At 57.4% G+C, this 18,717-nt stretch overlaps 2 protein-coding genes across 5 annotated transcripts in view; both read right to left on the bottom strand.

The window, feature by feature from the left end:
• NUP93 (nucleoporin 93) overlaps positions 1-5,466 on the bottom strand; it is an 81,801-nt gene extending 76,335 nt beyond the window's left edge. For 2 of the 4 annotated variants that reach the window (XM_040614967.1, XM_040614968.1), the window contains exon 1: positions 2,863-2,883. The gene's annotated coding sequence lies outside the window, so the exon portion shown is untranslated. Of the gene's footprint in view, positions 1-2,862; positions 2,884-4,608; positions 4,679-5,442 lie in introns of those variants that run through there. The other 2 variants (XM_040614965.1, XM_040614964.1) reach the window with 2 other exon arrangements.
• Positions 5,467-16,750: 11,284 nt separating this feature from the next.
• LOC121097725 (metallothionein-1) lies at positions 16,751-18,229 on the bottom strand. Its single transcript, XM_040614971.1, has 3 exons — positions 18,059-18,229; positions 17,602-17,667; positions 16,751-17,012 (listed from the first exon to the last, which is right to left on the bottom strand). The coding sequence occupies exons 1-3, from the start codon at positions 18,087-18,089 to the stop codon at positions 16,918-16,920; spliced, it is 192 nt and encodes a 63-aa protein (XP_040470905.1). The 5' UTR covers positions 18,090-18,229; the 3' UTR covers positions 16,751-16,917.
• Between the last annotated feature and the right edge of the window lie 488 nt (positions 18,230-18,717).

Genomic DNA, 18,717 nt, shown 5'->3' with positions numbered 1-18,717 from the left:
ATAAGGCAAGGGCTGTAACAGATGAGGACGTTAGTGCATTGTGCAGTTCTGATTCAGAACAGAGCCCTTTATTTTTACAGAAAGGACAAAAATGTACATGCTTGGGATCAATATAGAAAACAACATGGAGCTACAGTGGTGTCCACATTCATGAAATATGAAACTCAAACCCTCAATTTCACACACCAAATCAATGATTTGCAGCTAAAAGAGCTGCATGCTAAGCACACCTGGCACCTCTGTAAAGCCACAGGAGAAGGTAACAGAAATCTAGTCTTGCTGAATGGTGCTACAGACATGGGAATCTCCAGTACAATCTCTTTCTCTCATAGCATTTGCACCCTAATCTAGAGTGCCTGGGATCAAATAAGACAAACCAGATCTCAAGCATGAAAACAGGTCTTTATCATTTACTCAAAAATAAAATCAATGGAGACTCTCTGGTTCAAGGGAGCCCACCACAAAGAAAACAGGGCATTTACAAGCCAAAAATAGACTGCAATTCAAGTATTTATTGGTACCCCTCAACCATACCAAAGCAATTTAATAGTACAATTTTAATATTCCTCATGTTCTCAGCCTCAGCACTATTCCCAAGTACAACTACCAGCAGCAACAGCACTGCTTTTGTCTGTCTGGACAAATGATTTAAAAGCACTGCATGATGATTCATTCAGACATATGCAATTAGAAAGAGAAACTGATCCCTACTGCCTGGGTGCCAGGACAAACCCCGACAGCCAGCATCCAGGAATGGAGAATTTCGCAAGCGCTCCCCACCCACTTCTGGAAAGCTGGGAGCTACTGGGCAAGGCAGCAATCATATTTACCCTGACTTGTTAATCAGGTGAGATAGCAGAGACTGGATTTGTTTGAACAGATTAGCATGTCACGGAGATGGAGGGAAGCAGGGAGGTGTGTGGAAATAAGCAGTTTCACGCCCTGCAATGCAGTACAGAACATCTTTCCAGCATTTACTTGCGATAACTTGGGGGGGGAGGGGTAAGAGGTGGAGAAAAAAGCTGGGAGCATAAGAAGGCACTAACTTCTCAGCACTGAAAGCAAAAGCATGGAGAATTAGCGCACTATAAAACTGCTCCCAAACCTGCACGTTTTTTGCCATAGACTCCACGTCAATACCATATAAGGTCTGTCCCATATATTTGCTGATGTAGGACAACTGCAATAACTCTGTGGGATTGAACCGAATTCAGCAAATACAGAATAAACCATAAACCAGTTATTTCAGAGCAAGTTAAACTACCTGTGATTATAACCAAGCAGTGGAAATGACAGCTCAGAACTTATGTAGAAAGCCAACACTAAAAAGCTTTTCTAAGCAACAGAATTCAAACGGACTGACTAACAGCACGAACAACTTTGTCTCCACCCTGACAGAATTTACTGCATTCAAGAGACTGCAGTCTGACTCTTAATGCTGCTGTGCAAGACGGAAACTGCTACCACAGTAACGAGCAGAGCGATGGCAGATTTTCATGTCTGGCTGGGGAAGGAGCAACAACTGACACCTAAGGGAAAGAAAATACATCAGAAATTATACTAACTTCAGTGAAACCAGATCGACCTTGGGCTAAAAGCCAGGACTGAAAAGGCTCTTCTGTAAAACAACTTTGATGACTTATCAATAGAAGCTGCTACATTAGACTACTATTCCATTAAACCCCAGTTTAATGTTGGGGAAACATTTAAAACCACAAATAAATGCTATATATTGTACAAGTTGACTGGATTTAAGCCAAAAAGAAACTAAAAAAGATGATAGGTTTCTTAAGTCTATTCAGACTTATTATAAATGATGATATATTACCTAAAACCCGAAAAACTCCTCAAAAGCACTACAAATCTATCCAGTTAAGAACACTGTAGCTACTATATTCCAAATATGACCACAATAAACATCTTCTGTACTAGCTTCAGAAGGATGCAAAAGCAAAAAACTCAAATGTGTGCACAAGCATCTATTGTACTTCACATATTGACGAGCTTAGTGTCATCTAATTAGCTTTGAGAAACAGACTACAAAACTTAAGATTTTTCCAGTGCTTTGGAAAAAAAAAAAAAGAAAAAAAAAAAGGAAAGGAGGAAGACATCACAGAGGAGAAGGAAAGCCTCACCCTCTACATTCAGAATAAATGATGGGCCAGTACAGTTCCACTAGTTGCAGAGACTCCAGAATAGGAAATGAAGAAGAAATCCAGAGTTGCCTTCTCACAGAGGCTCCCACCCTCCCACCCTAGAGTGTTCAAGAGACCCAGTCTGACAAGTCGGGATCAGCGGCTTATGGAAGGATGATAGAAGAGCACACTAGTAAGAGAAAGCAGATGACTCTTTACTTGCTGCAGCCGAGATCCAAGGCAACAGTGCTTTTTTCACAGGCTCCAAGCCTGCACAGCTACAGATAGCATAGCAGCTTCTGTCTACTAAGCTAAACATGAATACGTAAAAGGCCCATTCTGCAGGCCTGGGGAATTTGGTATGAACAGCAGTAATAGCACCTAGCTCTCTCACAGCACTTCGCATAAGCGGACATCCAGATATTTCAAAGAGGAAGACAGCCACATAATCCCCATGTTACAGACAGGGGAACAGATTAAGAAATGCAGAGATGGAAAACAAAGAGCTGGTGGCCGAATTGTTGTTTGTTTGTAAAAGAAACACAATGACAATGTACAGGATATCAGTGAAGACACTGAAATAAGTTGCCTTCTAAGGATGCAGCTGCTCTGTCACTGAGCTTTTTAAGAGCAGGACAGGCATAGAGCAGAAATGGTGTACACCTACTGACCCCTCACCAGGAGCACAGACACATCATTGGGGTCAACTCTTGAGGTCTCTTCCTACCTTATTTTCCACGTTCCACAAGTGGAAGTGACCAAGTACAACCCAAGTATCTGCTGTGCATTTTCAGCAACTCACCTTCTAAAATGTAAAGCACAATAATAAATGTTTAATCAAACCTAGCAAAGGGAAAACTTCCATACCCTAGCTACACTAAAAACATGAGATCAGGATAGGCCAGCTTAAAAACAAACACCTAAAAGCTCTAAGCTATAGTTGGTACTCCATCTGGTACAACAGCCCGTTCCCCCAGCAACAAAGGGCTGATGCAGGAAAAACCTGAATAGGCCACACAACGATCTTCCAAACGTATTGTTTCTTCTGCCACCCACCAATTAATCCTCCCCTGCTTCCCATAAAGACTTTCAGTCCTGTGTGTTTTGGTTTTTTGTCTCATCTGTAGGTAGACATGCAGAAGTCCAATCTTTTTATGACCTTAAAGGGCTGTTACTGTATGTTTAACAAAGACGTTTTATCAAAGTTTTAAAGGCAAAAACATTCAGTTATTTGCTCTTGCACCGTAAGAACAGGGGCACGAGAATCTTCTCTGCCCTGTTCTGTGATTTAACCTGGAATGGAACAGTAGCCATTTTACATTATTTCTTCTGACATATATTGTAACGCATTTGTCAACACTGCCTTTCTTCTACCATCTGACTTTGTAGTTCCTCACAGTGGTCTCAAGCCCCCACTGTCCCGAATAACTGACCTGGCTGGCTGTTTTGCCATCTTACCACTCTCCCCCTTTCCTAAACACTTAGTACTTAAATTTAAGCACCAGACTCTCATCCAACTCAGCAGGGCACTAACTTCCACAGGGCAGCAAACTGACCTTCATTAAATTAAAGAGAATTTAGTTTGATATTTGAAATTCCTTATGTGAAAGTCTAGATCCTCCCCCCTCACTGAATTTCCTGTGATATCATCACCACAGGAACACTCTGGATTTAGATTACAGAAACATGTTTATTCCTCAAGCAATTTTTAAGCTTTTCATTTGTAAGCCCCTAGAAGTTTTCCCAAGAAGTAGGAAACCCTTTTAGAGACACAACATAAATGAACAGCAGTAAACCACAGAGGAACCGGCTTTCTTGTCACCCTTAGTTCTCTGTGACCTAACTACTGTCCCATAAGACAACAGAACCAAACTGAAGGAGGGGGGAAGCAGCCCTCACTTGCACTTGCACTTTAACTCAACCCTTTCCACTCATTAATATATTCTGGGTTAGAATACTGTTGGGACACAGACAACCAGCACCACACAGTAGTTTAGTTAAATACCAACACCCAGTGCATGTACAGTTTTAACACAATGTTTTAACTCAAGTTTTAACACAAATGCAGTTCGATATCACATTACAGAAGTCGACTGTTGCCTGCAGTTGCAACCAAACAGTGGGAGCATATACTTTAAGAAGATGACTCTGGGAAAATCAAAACCATACACAGAGTGAACTTTGCCTAGGAGGGACTGTCAAACAGCATTCTTTAGGTTCAGAAAGAGAGTTCTGCATCTGAGATGCTCTGTAAGAAACCCTTACAGCCATTTTCACCTGTTTTGCATGAGAAGCCAGCCCTGCTGTTGGTAGGAAGGACCTGAGACCTTGAGTAGGGGGAAAGAGCTAATCATCATTCTCATTCAAGGATAGTCTGAAGGGTCCACGTCAAGCATTTAAAGATAGCTACCTTGTACTGCATCACAGTTACTGATCTGAAAAACACAAGCCCTGAGCATCATATATAGTTTACCTTCTGCATTCCAAAGTTTTCTATATCCTGCCATGCACATATGAAAGCAATGCTTGGCAACTACGAGGTCACAAACGTGCTGCAAAACAGAAGTTGAGCAAGGGACAGCATAAAAAAACCTGTGCCTTTCATGATCTCCCACCACCACCAGGTACCTGGCAGCAGGTGCTCTTCCCCCCATCAGAAGCCAACCAGTAACCCCACCGTGGCAGGGAATGACCTCCACACACGGAGAGACGCCAGATCACACGCTTACACAGACAGGCTATCCTGGTACCTCCCCATTCAAACGAGCTTCTGCTTCCTGAGGCACCAACACGGCACCTCGGTTAAACGATAGGCTCCCCTTTTACAGCTAGGCTTTGCACTGCAGACCAGCACAAACCAGCTCGGATGAAGAGACTGCTCCTCGCACGTATAAGGCCAGCCCCGCTGCCTTAAAGCGGGTTATTTTTCGGGCAGAGATACACAGCAACCCCCGACGAGCCACAGGAAGGCCCACGGGGAGGCCTGCGAGTGCTCCCCGCCAGCCTCCCGCCGCAGTGGCCTGCGCTGCGGCTGAGGAGCTCGCCAACGACCGCGCCGCGGCCCGGGGCTGGTCGTGCCCTGCCTCCCTGAGGGGGCTCTCCTCAGAGGAGGCCTCTCCTCAGAGGAGGCCTCGCCGGAGCCCTCCGCCGCAAGGGCGGCCCGGCGGCCAAGGAGAGGAAGCCCCGGGCCGGGGGAGGCTGCCGAGGGCTCAGGACCCGGCAGGGGGAGGCCAGGATGCCCGCACTGCCCACCGAAGGAGGGAGAGGCGGGAGGAAAAGCCATGACACGCCCGCGAGGCGCCCTCACCTGCCCGCCGCTCCAGCCGCCGCGCCTGCCGGCCCCGCGCCGCGGGCCCCTATTGGCCGCCTTCACGCCTTTCTCCGTGCTCCCATTGGCCGATCCGCTGCGCTTCCCCGCGCCTAGAGCTTCTATTGGTCTAGCCGCTCATCCCCGCCCACAGGCTCCCGCCCCCTCGAGACAACAACTTTATTGAGGCGCTCGGAGGAGGACATGGACAGAGTGTTGGGGGGGGCGGCAGCCGGAGGAGACCGCGGGTTCGAGGCTGCCCCCTGCCCCTCCGCCCCATGTGCTCAGTGCTGCGCACGCCGCACCGCGGCGAAATCACAAAAATAAAAGGAGAAATACAGAAATAAAGTGCATGGACTTTTTCCTCTTTGCCCTCCCTTTTCCTTCATAGCCACTGCTAACTCACGCTGATCAACTCCATCTGAGAGCTGTTTCCCTGGGAGGGAAAATGAGGGTAACAAATTAATCTGGCTTTTCCTCCTATGGAAAAATAAACCAGCCAACAAACCCCCAGCCAGCAGGTACTCTCTCCATCACCAGAGGAATAGTGTCCTGAAGGTGCATAGGGATACGCTGCCTTTTGTGGGCACACAAACAGAATAGCGGGGGGCAGGACACCAGCACCAGCCTTGGAGCAGGTGACAGATACTTGTAGGGCAAGATCTGGGAAGTGGGAATTTCATGGACCCTGACAGGGCATATCCAACAGTCTGCTTGTGTAAGAGGTGATGGATGGACCTCGTCACTGCTCCAAAACATCACCCAGCCAACCTTCAAAGTCCCTCCCTCATAACTGCGATCGTGTCTTTTGTCTTCCTTAAGGCTTGTTTTAACAAGTGGCAGCAAGAAACACCCCCCTGCTCCCCTTTGCCCGGCTCTCTCCATATCCCACTGCCTTTCTCCTCGGTGAAGGGTTACTCTTGCTGAGGAAATCCCCAGCACCACGATCCGGCTGCAGTGACCCCCTCACATTCTGCTTCGTGGTACCCAGCAAGGGAAGCGGACGCAGCACTCAGATTTCCTACAGCCCTTTGAAGCTGGATGGATTTCCCCATTGATACAGCCCCCATTTCCAAGATTTCCCACGTAAAAAGCAATCCTCGTGCACTCAGGGGCAGTCCTGGCAGGGGCTGCAGCTGCCATCCCCTAACTGCTAAGGGCAGATGGGGGCCAGGGCACATTCCTGCCCCTCCATGCCCTGCCTGCTGGCAGGAAAGCTGTCCTCACTGGGATGCGCTTGGGCAAATTACATCCCAGCCTACCCAAAACCATTGAAATCCACATTTTCCCCCAAGGGTGTCTCCTTACACGCAGGATGAAGCACCAAAACATGGCTTTCCTCGAAGGCTCCTGGGGTTTCTTTTCTTTGCCTCACCAAACACCAGGTTTTTTCAAGCTGTCATAAATCGTCTCCCGCCACTTCATTTTTTCCCAGTCGCAAGCATCACTTGGGGCGCATAAACACACCCAGGGTGGCTCTAAAATGTAGCTCGCTGGGGAGCTGCCCGTGCCCCAGCCTCCCAGGGCAGGAGCATCTCTAACATACGGCAGAGATTTAGGATCCCACCAGAGTGTGGGGCAGCCCATAAACACTTCTGCTATAAATCACAGCCCTGAAGGGGTTGCCCCAATTCCACCCGCCCTGCTTCAGGTCTGTGAGGAGGTGAAGGTGATTCAACCATCCCAGCTTAGTCACCTTATCCAGAGAAAATAAAAAGGCAAACCCTGAAATATTCCCACTCCGAGGCAGTTAGGTGGCTCTCCCTGTGCTGTGACACCCGCCAGTTGTCTGACAGCTGGCTGGTATCACCAAAAAAGTTGATTTTTTTTCCAGTGCTGGGTGCCTGCCTGGCTCCCTGGAGTCTGTTCTTTGTAGATCTGTAGGTTTAATTCCTTCTGATGTATTTTATATGCCGAGACCTGACACGTATAGCGAATGTTCTCCCTGCGCCACGGGCTGATCCATGCCCTGGGGTCTACTGCGTTCGGGCTTGGCCCCAGGGTGCCCGGTTACCACCTCCGTGGAGCTTCAACCCCAAAACTTAGCAGGGGGAGAGCACTCGTGGCACTGCAGCGTGGGGGAAACCCCTTGGAACGGTGTGCTGGTCCCTGGCACGATGGGTGTCCTGGTGGGATGGAGGTCCTGGTGGAATGGGTGTCTTTGTGGGATGAGTGCCCTGGTGGGATGGATGTATGGTGGAATGAGTGCCCTGGTAGGATAGAGGTCTTGGTGGAATGGATGCCCTGGTAGGATTAGCGTCCTTGTGGGATGGGTCTCCTGGTGGGATGGATGTATGATGGACTGGGTGCCCTGGTGGAGTGGGTGACCTGATGGGGTGGATGCTGTGGTGGGATAGAGGTCTTGGTGGAATGGATGCCCTAGTAGGATGGGTATCCTTGTGAGATGAGTGCCCTGGTGGGATGGAGATCCTGGTGGAATGGATGTATGGTGGAATGAGTGCCCTGGTAGAATGGAGGTCCTGGTGCGATTGGTGTCCTGATGGGATGGATGCTGTGGTGGGATAGAGGTCTCGGTGGGATGGATGCCATGGTAGAATGGGTGTCCTGGTGGATGGGTATCCTGGTGGGATGGGTGTCCTGGTGGGATGGATGTCTCGGTGGGGTGGGTGCCCTGGCAGGGCGGCCATGGCACTCCAGCTCTCCCGAGCCCGTCCAGGCTCCCGGCGCAGCTCTCCAGCGGGACGGGCAGGGTGCCGGGCAGCCCGGGGCCAAGTGCGGGTGCGGCCGGGGCCGGGGCAGGTGACGGGGCAGGGGGGGCGGCCCCGGGCGGGCGCGGGGCGGCGCTGAGGCGGGCAGGCAGGGGGCAGCGCAGCCGCGGCGGCGGCCCGGGGAACCGGCGGGGCTCTGCGGCGGGGGGCGCTCGGCACCGGGTGCTGTGCCCCTGCACCGGGTGCACCGGGTGCTCTGCCCCTGCACCGAGTGCTGTGCTCTTGCACCGGGTGCACTGGGTGCTGTGCCCCCTGCACCGGGTGCTGTGCCCCCTGCACCGGGTACCCGCCCTCTGCACTGGGTGCTGTCCCCTCTGCACTGGGTGTATTTACTCTCTGCACACGGTGTTGTTTCCCCTCTGCACTGCCTGCATGTCACCTCCACGCCGGGTGCACAGGCTGCGCATCCCCTGAGGACAGGATATATTTCCCCTCCGCACCGGGTGCCCATCCCCTCCGCACCGGGTGCCCATCCCCTCCGCGTATTTACTCTCTGCACAGGGTGCACGTCCCCTCCGCCCTGGGTGTATTTACTCTCTGTGCAGGGTGCACGTCCCCTCTGCGCACGGCACTTGTCCCCTCAGCACAGGGTGCATGTCCCCTTTGCACAGGGTGCCTGTCACGTGCCTGCAGGGTGCTCGTCCCCTCTGCACGCGGTGCGTGGCTCCTCTGCACTGGGCACGCACCCTGCCTGCACAGCGTGTGCTCCCCCCTGCACTGGGCACGCATCCTGCCTGCACAGCCCCCCCCTGCACAGGGCACGCACCCTGCCTGCACAGCGTGTGCTCCCCCCTGCACTGGGCACGCATCCTGCCTGCACAGCCCCCCCCCTGCACAGGGCACGCATCCTGCCTGCACAGCCCCCCCCCCTGCACAGGGCACGCACCCTGCCTGCACAGCGTGTGCTCCCCCCTGCACAGGGCACGCACCCTGCCTGCACAGCGTGTGCTCCCCCCTGCACAGGGCACGCATCCTGCCTGCACAGCCCGTGCTCCCCCCTGCACAGGGCACGCACCCTGCCTGCACAGCGTGTGCTCCCCCTGCACAGGGCACGCACCCTGCCTGCACAGCGTGTGCTCCCCCCTGCACAGGGCACGCACCCTGCCTGCACAGCGTGTGCTCCCCCTGCACAGGGCACGCATCCTGCCTGCACAGCCCCCCCCTGCACAGGGCACGCACCCTGCCTGCACAGCCCGTGCTCCCCCCTGCACAGGGCACGCACCCTGCCTGCACAGCGTGTGCTCCCCCCTGCACAGGGCACGCATCCTGCCTGCACAGCGTGTGCTCCCCCCTGCACAGGGCACGCATCCTGCCTGCACAGCGTGTGCTCCCCCCTGCACTGGGCACGCACCCTGCCTGCACAGCGTGTGCTCCCCCCTGCACAGGGCACGCACCCTGCCTGCACAGCGTGTGCTCCCCCCTGCACAGGGCACGCACCCTGCCTGCACAGCGTGTGCTCCCCCCTGCACAGGGCACGCATCCTGCCTGCACAGCGTGTGCTCCCCCCTGCACAGGGCACGCACCCTGCCTGCACAGCGTGTGCTCCCCCCTGCACTGGGCACGTGTACTGTCTGCCCAGGGTGCACAGGGTGCCTTGTCCCCTCTGCACAGCACACGTACCACCCACCACCCAGGGCCATGAAGACACATCTGTGCAGAGCCAGAGGCGGTGCTGAGCGCAGCCCCCGGGGTGTTGCACCCTGCTGCCGGGCTGCCAGGCTGGCTGCGTGCCCAGGACACCTCTGCCCTGGCTCCCCCGGGTGCCCAGGGTGCCCAGGGGAGACACACGTCACCTCAAACCACCTCTGCGAGCTGAGCTGTGCTTTTCTTCCAGAGGCTGGCTAAAGCACGCTCTTGCATCAAGCCTTGATTTCTGTCACCCTCCTGCCACATCACCACTGCGTGCAGGCTGAGAGCAGCTCCCGCTTCATTAAAAAGTAGGGGTTTCCCTTGAAAATACTCCTGAGAGGAGCAGAAAGCCCCCCGCCACCTGCAAGCAGCTGTGGGCAGCACCATGTGCGGGGTACATCACAGGCCAGCGCCTCCCGTGGGTGCCTGCACCCATCCCACCCATCTTGCGGCTTTCCTCACCCAAAACCACACCGGGGGCAGGGGGCTGGAAAGGGCATTGAGGCTGGGGGTGCACTGCTGCTGCTGCTGCCAGATGGGCGCGCAGGCAGGAGGAGCAGGCGGGGGGCTGGCAGCAGCAGGGCGCGGAGGTGCGTGCCCACATACCACCCTGGCGGTTGATGCCTGAGGTGCTTCCTGAGAGGGGAAACCCCACCTGCACCCTGGCTTTGTCCCTGGCACAGGATGCAGGCACCCAGTCCCGGGGCAGGGGGGCTCAGCTTGCAGCCCCTCCGCTGCAGTGGCTGGGGTCCCAGCCCCACCACACTGTGCCAGCCCCCTGTCACTCCCGCTTTCCAGCAGACCCTCATCCCACGAGATTTATTATTTTTTAAATGCATTTGGGAATGAGGCATGCCGTCAGACTCTGTCTCCAGTGCTAAGCCTCTGTTACAACAGGTGGTGCTGGGAGGCTGCTCAGCCAAAAGACACGCTAATGCAAGAAGGCAACACATTTAAAAGGCAAATGGGTGCTGAGCTGGGTGTTGCTTTTCTCACCAAAAAGGATGGGTGCTGATTAGGCTGCAGAGCCACGTGCTGAAGCCCAACAAACTTTTGGCAAAGGGGTGAGCAGCTCCCCAGGGTGCCCAGAGCATCCCTGGGTACTGGTGTCACCACACTCCCCCCTCGCAGACACCTCACCCTGGGCCACCCAGCCTGGCAAAAAGGAATTACGCTGCTATCCAAGTGTCTCCATTTCAGGGTTACCCCCACATTTTGTTGCTTCTAAAATTCATCCTGGGCCTGGCCACCAAGGGCTGAATGGGACATCTCTGCCAGGCTGAGGGGTCCCCCTGGCCAGAGCAGCAGGAAAGGGGCGATGGCAGTGGGGTGCCAGCCCTGGCAGCAGGAAAGGGGCGATGGCAGTGGGGTGCCAGCCCTGGCAGCAGGTCTGGGAACCTGCCTTGGCGGCAGGGCGCACCCAGGGGATGTGCACGGGCAGGCAGAGGCAGCCACCCCAGCCGGCGGCAGCGACTCCAGTGCAGAAGCAGCAACTCTCACTTGGCAGAGACTTTCGGAAGCAAAACACAGCCCACACACCTCCCTGAGCACCCACCACCCACGGAACCGAGCGCTGAATTTAATCCATGCAAGGTTTATTCATAGCCATGGCTATCTGACCCCCCCAGCCCCCCAAGGTGAGCACAGCTCCAAGTAAAGGGCTCCCCAAAAGATGGGCTGGGGGAAAAAAAAAGTGCTGGGAGGGCATGGTCGTGTCAGGAGGAGCATGGCACAGGGAGGCTGCAGGGGAAGCAACCTTTCAGGGTGGATCTGCTCTGCAAAGGGACTGGGGTTTGCAAAGCACCAGCTCCTTGGGGCGTGTGTCCCTGCCCACGGGACAACCACATCCCCAGTAGGGTTCAGCCACCAGCCTTTCAGAGCAGCTCAGGGCAGCCCACACCACCTCCCCAGGCTGGGTCCCAAAAGCTCTTCCCCACCCCAAGGGAAGCCCGGGGGGAGCCCCAGCACGGCACAGAGACACCTGCCACCAAGCCAGAGAAAGGCAGGAGGGGGCTGGAGTTCCCTGCACTCTCGGGCATGTCAACCTGTCCTCACCGGGGAAACCAGCACCTCGAAGACACCCAGAGCCACCATCTGTGCAAGACAAGGTCCATCCCCTGCCCTGTGAAGGCTGCTTCTCCCCGGGGGAGGGGCAGAGCCCACCCAGGGAAGGCCATGGCGGGGTGGGGTGGGTGTGTGTGGTGTGTCTGCAGGCAGCCCCCACCCCGAAGTGCCCATTCCCACCCAGGAGCCACCAGCAGCGCTCAGCCCCCAGCCCAACCCAACAGCAGCACTCATACCTCCAGTCAAACTCCTTTATTTTCAACCAGTTTCACCACTGGTACAGAAGATACAAAAGATTAAAAAATAAGCTTTTTGGAGCCCCTCCCACCCCCCCATCCCCGAGGCGTGCCGGCTATTTACAGGCAGAAGCAAGCGGCTCAGTGGCAGCAGCTGCACTTGCTGCTGGCCGGCTCCTTGCACACGCAGCCCTTGGCGCAGTTGCTGCAGGTCGCGGGGCAGCAGGAGCAGCAGCCTGGGGGGGGGACGGGACACAAGAGTTAGGGGGGGTGGGAAGGGATAGGGGTCCCATGGGGCAGGGGCACACTATGGGAAGTGGGAAACAACTTGGGAATCCCTCCCACGGGCAGGGCTAAGATCCCAACGGGGCAGTGGTTGGGCTGTCTCCATGGGGGTCCTATGGGGCAGGGGCATCCACCGAAGGGGAGCAGCAGAAGGGGGTCTCCAGGGGAAGGGTGCAGATCCCCATGGGGGTCCTACGGGGCAGGGGCACCCACCAAAGAGGAGCAGTGGTGGGGGGTCTCCAGGGGAAGGGGGCAGATCCCCATGGGGGTCCCACAGGGCAGGAGCACCCACTGAAGGGGACCAGGGGTCTCCAGGAGAAGGGGACAGATCCGCATGGGGGTCCTACGGGGCAGGGGCACCCACCAAAGAGGAGCAGCGGTGGGGGGTCTCCAGGGGAAGGGGGCAGATCCCCATGGGGGTCCCACGGGGCAGGGGCACCCACTGAAGGGAACCAGGGGTCTCCAGGAGAAGGGGACAGATCCGCATGGGGGTCCTACGGGGCAGGGGCACCCACCAAAGAGGAGCAGCGGTGGGGGGTCTCCAGGGGAAGGGGGCAGATCCCCATGGGGGTCCCACGGGGCAGGGGCACCCAGCAAAAGGGCACTGGAGGGCTGGTCCACAGGGGTCCTACAGGGCAAGGGGGGTGTTATCCCTACGGGACAAGGGTCTGGAAGTCTCCGTGGGGGTCCAACAGGGCAGAAGGGGGGCGCCCCCGTGGGCAGGGAGCTGCACAGGACAGCAAGGGGGGGGTCCCCTAGGACAGGTTGGCCCCCCCGGGCTGAGCCCCCACTCACTCTTGCGGCAGCTCCGGCAGCGGCAGTTCTTGCACTTGCAGGACCCGGCGCAGGAGCAGGAGTCACCTGGGGCGGGAGAGCGGCCGTCAGCGGGGCCGGGGGCCGCACCACCGGCTCCCCCGCGCCGCGCCGGGGCACTTACCGGCGGCACACGTGCAGTCCTGGGGGTCCATGGCGGCGGGAGCGGGCTGGGCTGGCCTGGGCTGTGCTGGGCTGTACCGGGTGCGCTGGAGCGGCGGCACTACCGGCCCGGGCCGCCCGCCCGCTATTTACCGGGTGAGGACGCGGGGCGGTGCTCGGCGCTGCACACGGCGGGGCGGGGCCGTGCTCAGCACCGGGGCCGTGCTCAGCACCGGGGCCGTGCTCAACATCGGGGCCGTGCTCAGCACCGGGGCCGTGCTCAGCACCGGGGCCGTGCTCAACATCGGGGCCGTGCTCAGCACCGGGGCCGTGCTCACCATCGGGGCCGTGCTCACCATCGGGGCCGTGCTCACCGCGGGGCCGTGCTCAGCACCGGGGCCGTGCTCAACATCGGGGCCGTGCTCAGCACCGGGGCCGTGTTCACCGCGGGGCCGTGCTCACCCGGGGTCTCGGCCCCGCACACCGCCTCGGCTCCCAGCCAACTGTAGGGAGGGATGGGGGGGTCTGGAGGGGTCCCACCCACCCCCTTTCCTGCCCTCCGCCCCCCACCGGCAGCGTGCTGCATCCCAGGGGACCAAGGTGCTGGAAGATGCCAAAGGGACCATGTGCCATACCAGTGCTGTACATCTGCACAGTGAGATGTGCCACTCTGGCACATCTGGGGCAGCCCTGGGCTGCTGCCTGCCCCTTCCCAGCCCCATGTGCCCAGTGCTGGGGGGGCACCATGCCCCCCACGCTGGGGGAGGCCCAGGGATACAGGTGGCATGCAGTCCCGGGGGGGGGGGCTGGGGGGTGGGGTGCTCGGCTGGCCCCCCAGGAGGGCTGAGCGTAGGCAGAAGCGTGGCACGGCTGGCTGCTGGGACTCCCAGCTTCCCGGCACCCATGTGTTTTCCCCCTTGCTGCGGTGTCTATGTGCCAGCCAGCTGCCACCGCCCGGCTCGTGCCCGTGGCCAGCTTGGCGCATACCATGGAAAACATGGAAAACAGCGGCTGGGCCAGGGACAGCCTGTCCCTGCGCCTGCGCCTGGTGCTCTTAGCATTGTTGCCAGCGGGGCAAGCCTGGGCTTGGAACTGGTGCCACGGTGGGGTCCGTCACCCCCAGTGGCCCTGGGACCAGGAGCGGGTCAGTGGCCCTGGGAGGTCACACCAGAGAACGTCTCATGCTTGTTCGCAGAAATACAGGAGGGTTTTTTCCCGGCAGTGTTTTTTGCAGGCAGCAGCCAGGGAGTGTAAACAGGAGGCTAAGCCAGCAGGCATCGCGCTGGCCGCGGGACAGGAGGAGCGCTGGAATCACGGGCACGTGTGGTCTTACTACACATAAACACGGCTTGTGAAATCGCTTCCCGGGCACCCCGCCATTGGGGTACAGTGCTGCCCCCCGCCCCCATCACTGCCAGGGACTAGCTTTGCTGCACCCCAGTTTGAAGAAAAGGGAGCCCCCCACCCCACCCCCCCGAATGGGGTCGTGTACCCTGATACAGGGCTGGACTGGAAGCAGGGGGTGAGCGTGCGAGGGCAATGCTGGGGGAGGAAACAGGAGAACTTGCAGTTTTCCGGGAATCCCGCACGTCACCCGTGGAGGGGCTGTGCCAGATCCTGGGGCACGTGGCCCTGGGCCCCGTCACTGTGAGTGGGAAGGAGCAGCACAGCATCGCCACAGGACCGTGCGTGGGGCCGGGATGGGAAACAGCCGGGAAAATACCATGTTTCCCAATCGGGGCATTTCCACTGAATAATAAAGTCAGTCCGCAGCAGAACAGGATGAGCCATGACTCCCCCGAGCTGTGGGCTTGTGGAAATGCCAGGGTGCAGGGCACGTGGCAGACACCCACAGGGAGAGGGGAACACATGGGGGGGGGGGGGGGGGGGGCGGTCCCCTGTCACTGCTGGTGCTCCAATTTCTTGGAGCTGGCAGGGAGCGGTTAATCCTGAGGCTGTGCCCATGTAGGAGGAATGCCAAGTCCAACTCTGAACTACAGCTGGCCAGCACAGGTTTCAGGGCTCAGAGCTGGGCTGCTGGAACCCCCCTCTGCCCCCACTTCCCATACAGGCAGTGACAACATCCCATGGCTGTTCTCCATCACATGCTGTAGGACACTGGGACAGGCACAGGGCAGAACCATTGGGCAGGACCGATGCACACCTGCTGGGGACAGTGAGGCTGGAAGGATGCTGTCAGCTCCACCGGTTGAACTGCGTGTTTGGGGATAAATCCCATTAGCAACCTCTCCTTCATGCTTGTTGTGGGCTCACCAACAATGTTTTTGCATGCTTGACACTTCAATCTTTCTGGCTAGGAAGGAATAAAGATAACCCTGCTGTTTGCAGGATGGAATTTAGTTTGAAACTCCAGAGCTGGTGCTGCACCGTGCCTGCTTGCCCTACATTTAGCTGGCATAGGGACATGCTTCACACTTGTCACAGGTGTGGGGTGATGGTGACGTCGCAGGGGACACCCCAGGGGAAAAGTCCTGCTAGAGCAAATGAATATCCCTTGGGGATTGGCACTGTGAGCAGCTAGTGGGTAGGGGTGCCCTTGACTGTGCCAAACCCCTGGCTGAGTCCTGCCAGCGATGGCTGGATAGGTCAGAAAAAGGTTTGCTGCTCAAAAGAGGCCATGAAAGGCTGTGTTTGGGGAGTGTGGGGACAGGCAGGACCCCTTGTGCATCCTGGGAAGCAGCATAGTGCTATGTGGCACCTGGGGTGCAGCATCCTGGTAGCGTCATGGCTGTGCTTGGGTAGGACAAGCATCACACGCCAGCATGGGCACTGCCACCCATAATGGACATTGCACCTTGGCATGGGCACCACATCCAGTTGCGAGTGTCCCATCCCCTTGTAAGCATTGCACCCCATCATGGGCATCACACCCCACCGTGGGCATCACACTCCATCATGGGCATCACATCACATTGCAGGTGTTGTACCCCATCATGGGCATCCAGGTCACCGGGGGGTCCCCACAGAAGCACCCTGCCAGGCTGGCAGAGGGAAGAAGCAGGGTGGTTCTTCCAGCCAGTTCAACTTAACTGCCAGGAGGAAAGCTAAACCTGTTCCCCCGCCACCCCACCTGCCGTGGAAACATTACCCCTGGAAATGGGCAGGGCTGCAGTGGTTATTACACTGTTGGTGAAGGCTTGTAATAACGAGCTGCTCATTAGCCCCGAGGATTTCTGGTGGAGGAGAGAGCATGGGATTTGCCCTTGGGTAACAACCGGGCGGGGGGGAAAAAAACCCTATGAATTACCTTGTTGTGCAGGGAAAGTGTTAAAACAAAGAGTCAGAGCTGCTGGCAGGGAGGGCAGAGCCAAGACTAGAAGGAGCAAAAATAAGATGCAGGCTCTTTGCCATGACCCCCCAAACATGCTGCCCTCCTGCTCCCCAGGTTCCCCTCCTACCCCATCCAACAGAAATGCCAGGCTCCTTATAGACCTTTATATACACATCACTTTATTTAGGTAGCTTATTACACGTCACAAGTGACAAACACTAAAGATATCTGAACACATATATAAAAAAAAACCAAACATACACAATAAGGTTATTCTTCTGTCCCCCCAGATGTACGGCACCCCCAGATGTGCAGCTGGGGGTCCCTATTTGCAGCAGCTGCACTTGGCGGAGGGGGGGCCCTTGCAGACGCAGCCCTGCGCACACTTGGCACATCCCGCCGGGCAGCAGGAGCAGCAGCCTGTGCGGGGAGAAACATCAGTCAAGAATGGTCCGGGGGGGGGGGGGGTCTCATGGTGGGTTTTGGGCTGATCCCATGGGGAGTGGCTGATTTGGCGGCCCACCAGCACCTGCGTCCTCCCCTTTTAGCATCATCCCCATCCTTGGCAGCATCTCCCAGCATGTTTTTGCACCCAGGGCTGTCCCTGGGGAGGCAGCAGGAGGGTGTGGGACCCCCAAGGGCTCACCGCCACCCCCCCCAAGCCGCTCTTTGTGCCACTCCCCTGCCGCACGTGGCTCTGCCCGGGAGTGACAGCATCAGGAGTAGCCGGAAGAAATCCCGGTGCTGGTTTCCTCCCTGGGCATCCCTTGTGTTGAGCCCCAGGTGCCAGTGAGGGGTACACCGAGTTTTGGGTTCTACCAGGTGGCTCCTATTGTCTGGCAGGGGCGATGGAATTCACCCTGCGCTCCTTTGGGGGCAAAAATACGGGAGGGATAAACTTAACTCCGACAGTGCTGAGCCTGATTTGGTTCAGTGTGTCCAGGGATGTGTAGTGAAAACCCCCACGAGTGTTTCTGCTCCCTATCGGGGCCCAGGTCCCCCCCCTTACCTTTTTTGCACGATGTACATTTGCAGTTTTTGCATTTGCAGTTATCCCCGCAGGTGCAGGTGCCACCTAAAACACAGAGAAAAGGAGAAAAAGGGGTTGAGAGAGGGTGTGGGAAGGGATCCCCGCATCCCTGGGGATCAGCGCGGATGCTTCGGGGTGAGGTCCGCGGGGACGGCACTGCCGCCCCTCCGAGTGCCCACTCTCCCACAGCGCTGGCCGGGGCAGATGCTTTGGCCTCGCTCGGTGGGGACGCCACGGCATTCCCAGCCACGTCCCGGTGGGATTCAGGTGTGCCACCGCAACGCCGGGAGAGGATTTCAGCAGCCAGCCCCACCAGCGTGTGAGCACCGGGGTGGCGGAGGGGGCCGGCGGGCGGGTGCGAGTGTCGGTGGTCCCACCGGGATGCTCCAGGTCCCGCAGCTCCCTGCGGCTGAGGCGGAGGGAAGCCCTGGCTTACCGGTGGCACAAGGGCAGTCCTGGGAGTCCATGTCTGCCTGGGCTGGATGCCGGCTGTTGGACGCGTTGGGCGATGGGAAGAGCAGCTTTGGCAGGAGTCGCAGCCACCTCCTATTTATCCTTGGCCGGGTGAGAGCGAGTGCAAACCCTCCGCCCCTCGCAGCCTGCGCACGGCTCAGCCTCGCACCTGCCCCGGGCGCTGCTGATTCACTCCCGGGGTGGCCAGGCAGGACCTGGGGCTCCCACGTCCCCCCTCCCCGGGGTGCTGGTGGCAGCAGCGGGGCTGTCTGGGTGACCGTCACCCTCTGCTGAGACATTGTGGAGGGATAGTGGTGCAGAGAATGGCCAGCTCATCACACCGATGGCACCTGCCTTAGGAGCGCTGCTCTGCTCCCAGGGGGTGGGGGCTGAGGGGGTGCACCCAGGGAAGCCCCCACAGCCCAGCCCTTTGCTAAAATCAATCTGCCAAGCCCCGAGATGTCTCGCGGGGTGTGTGTGCACTGATCAGGGCTGCCACCACAGCCGGGAACTCTCAGTGCCCTCCTCCCAGAGCTGGCACAGTGGGCTGATGGGGAGCTGACACAGTGGGGTGACAGGGATGCGGTCCCTGCCCCAGACCCCATTCCATGGCTCTGACACCCTCCCCGTGAGCGAGAGCAG

Source organism: Falco naumanni, chromosome 15, assembly GCF_017639655.2.
Source record: "Falco naumanni isolate bFalNau1 chromosome 15, bFalNau1.pat, whole genome shotgun sequence".
Taxonomy (NCBI): Eukaryota; Metazoa; Chordata; class Aves; order Falconiformes; family Falconidae; genus Falco; species Falco naumanni.
Note: the sequence above shows the minus strand (reverse complement) of the source record. Positions and strands in the feature narration are given on the sequence as shown.

Coding starts and splice junctions, on each gene's coding strand:
- LOC121097725 (XM_040614971.1), bottom strand. CDS start 18,089: ATGGACTCCCAGGACTGCCCTTGTGCCACCG. Junction 17,668..18,058: donor GGACTGCCCTTGTGCCACCG/GTAAGCCAGGGC, acceptor TCTGTGTTTTAG/GTGGCACCTGCACCTGCGGG. Junction 17,013..17,601: donor ATGTACATCGTGCAAAAAAG/GTAAGGGGGGGG, acceptor CTCCCCGCACAG/GCTGCTGCTCCTGCTGCCCG.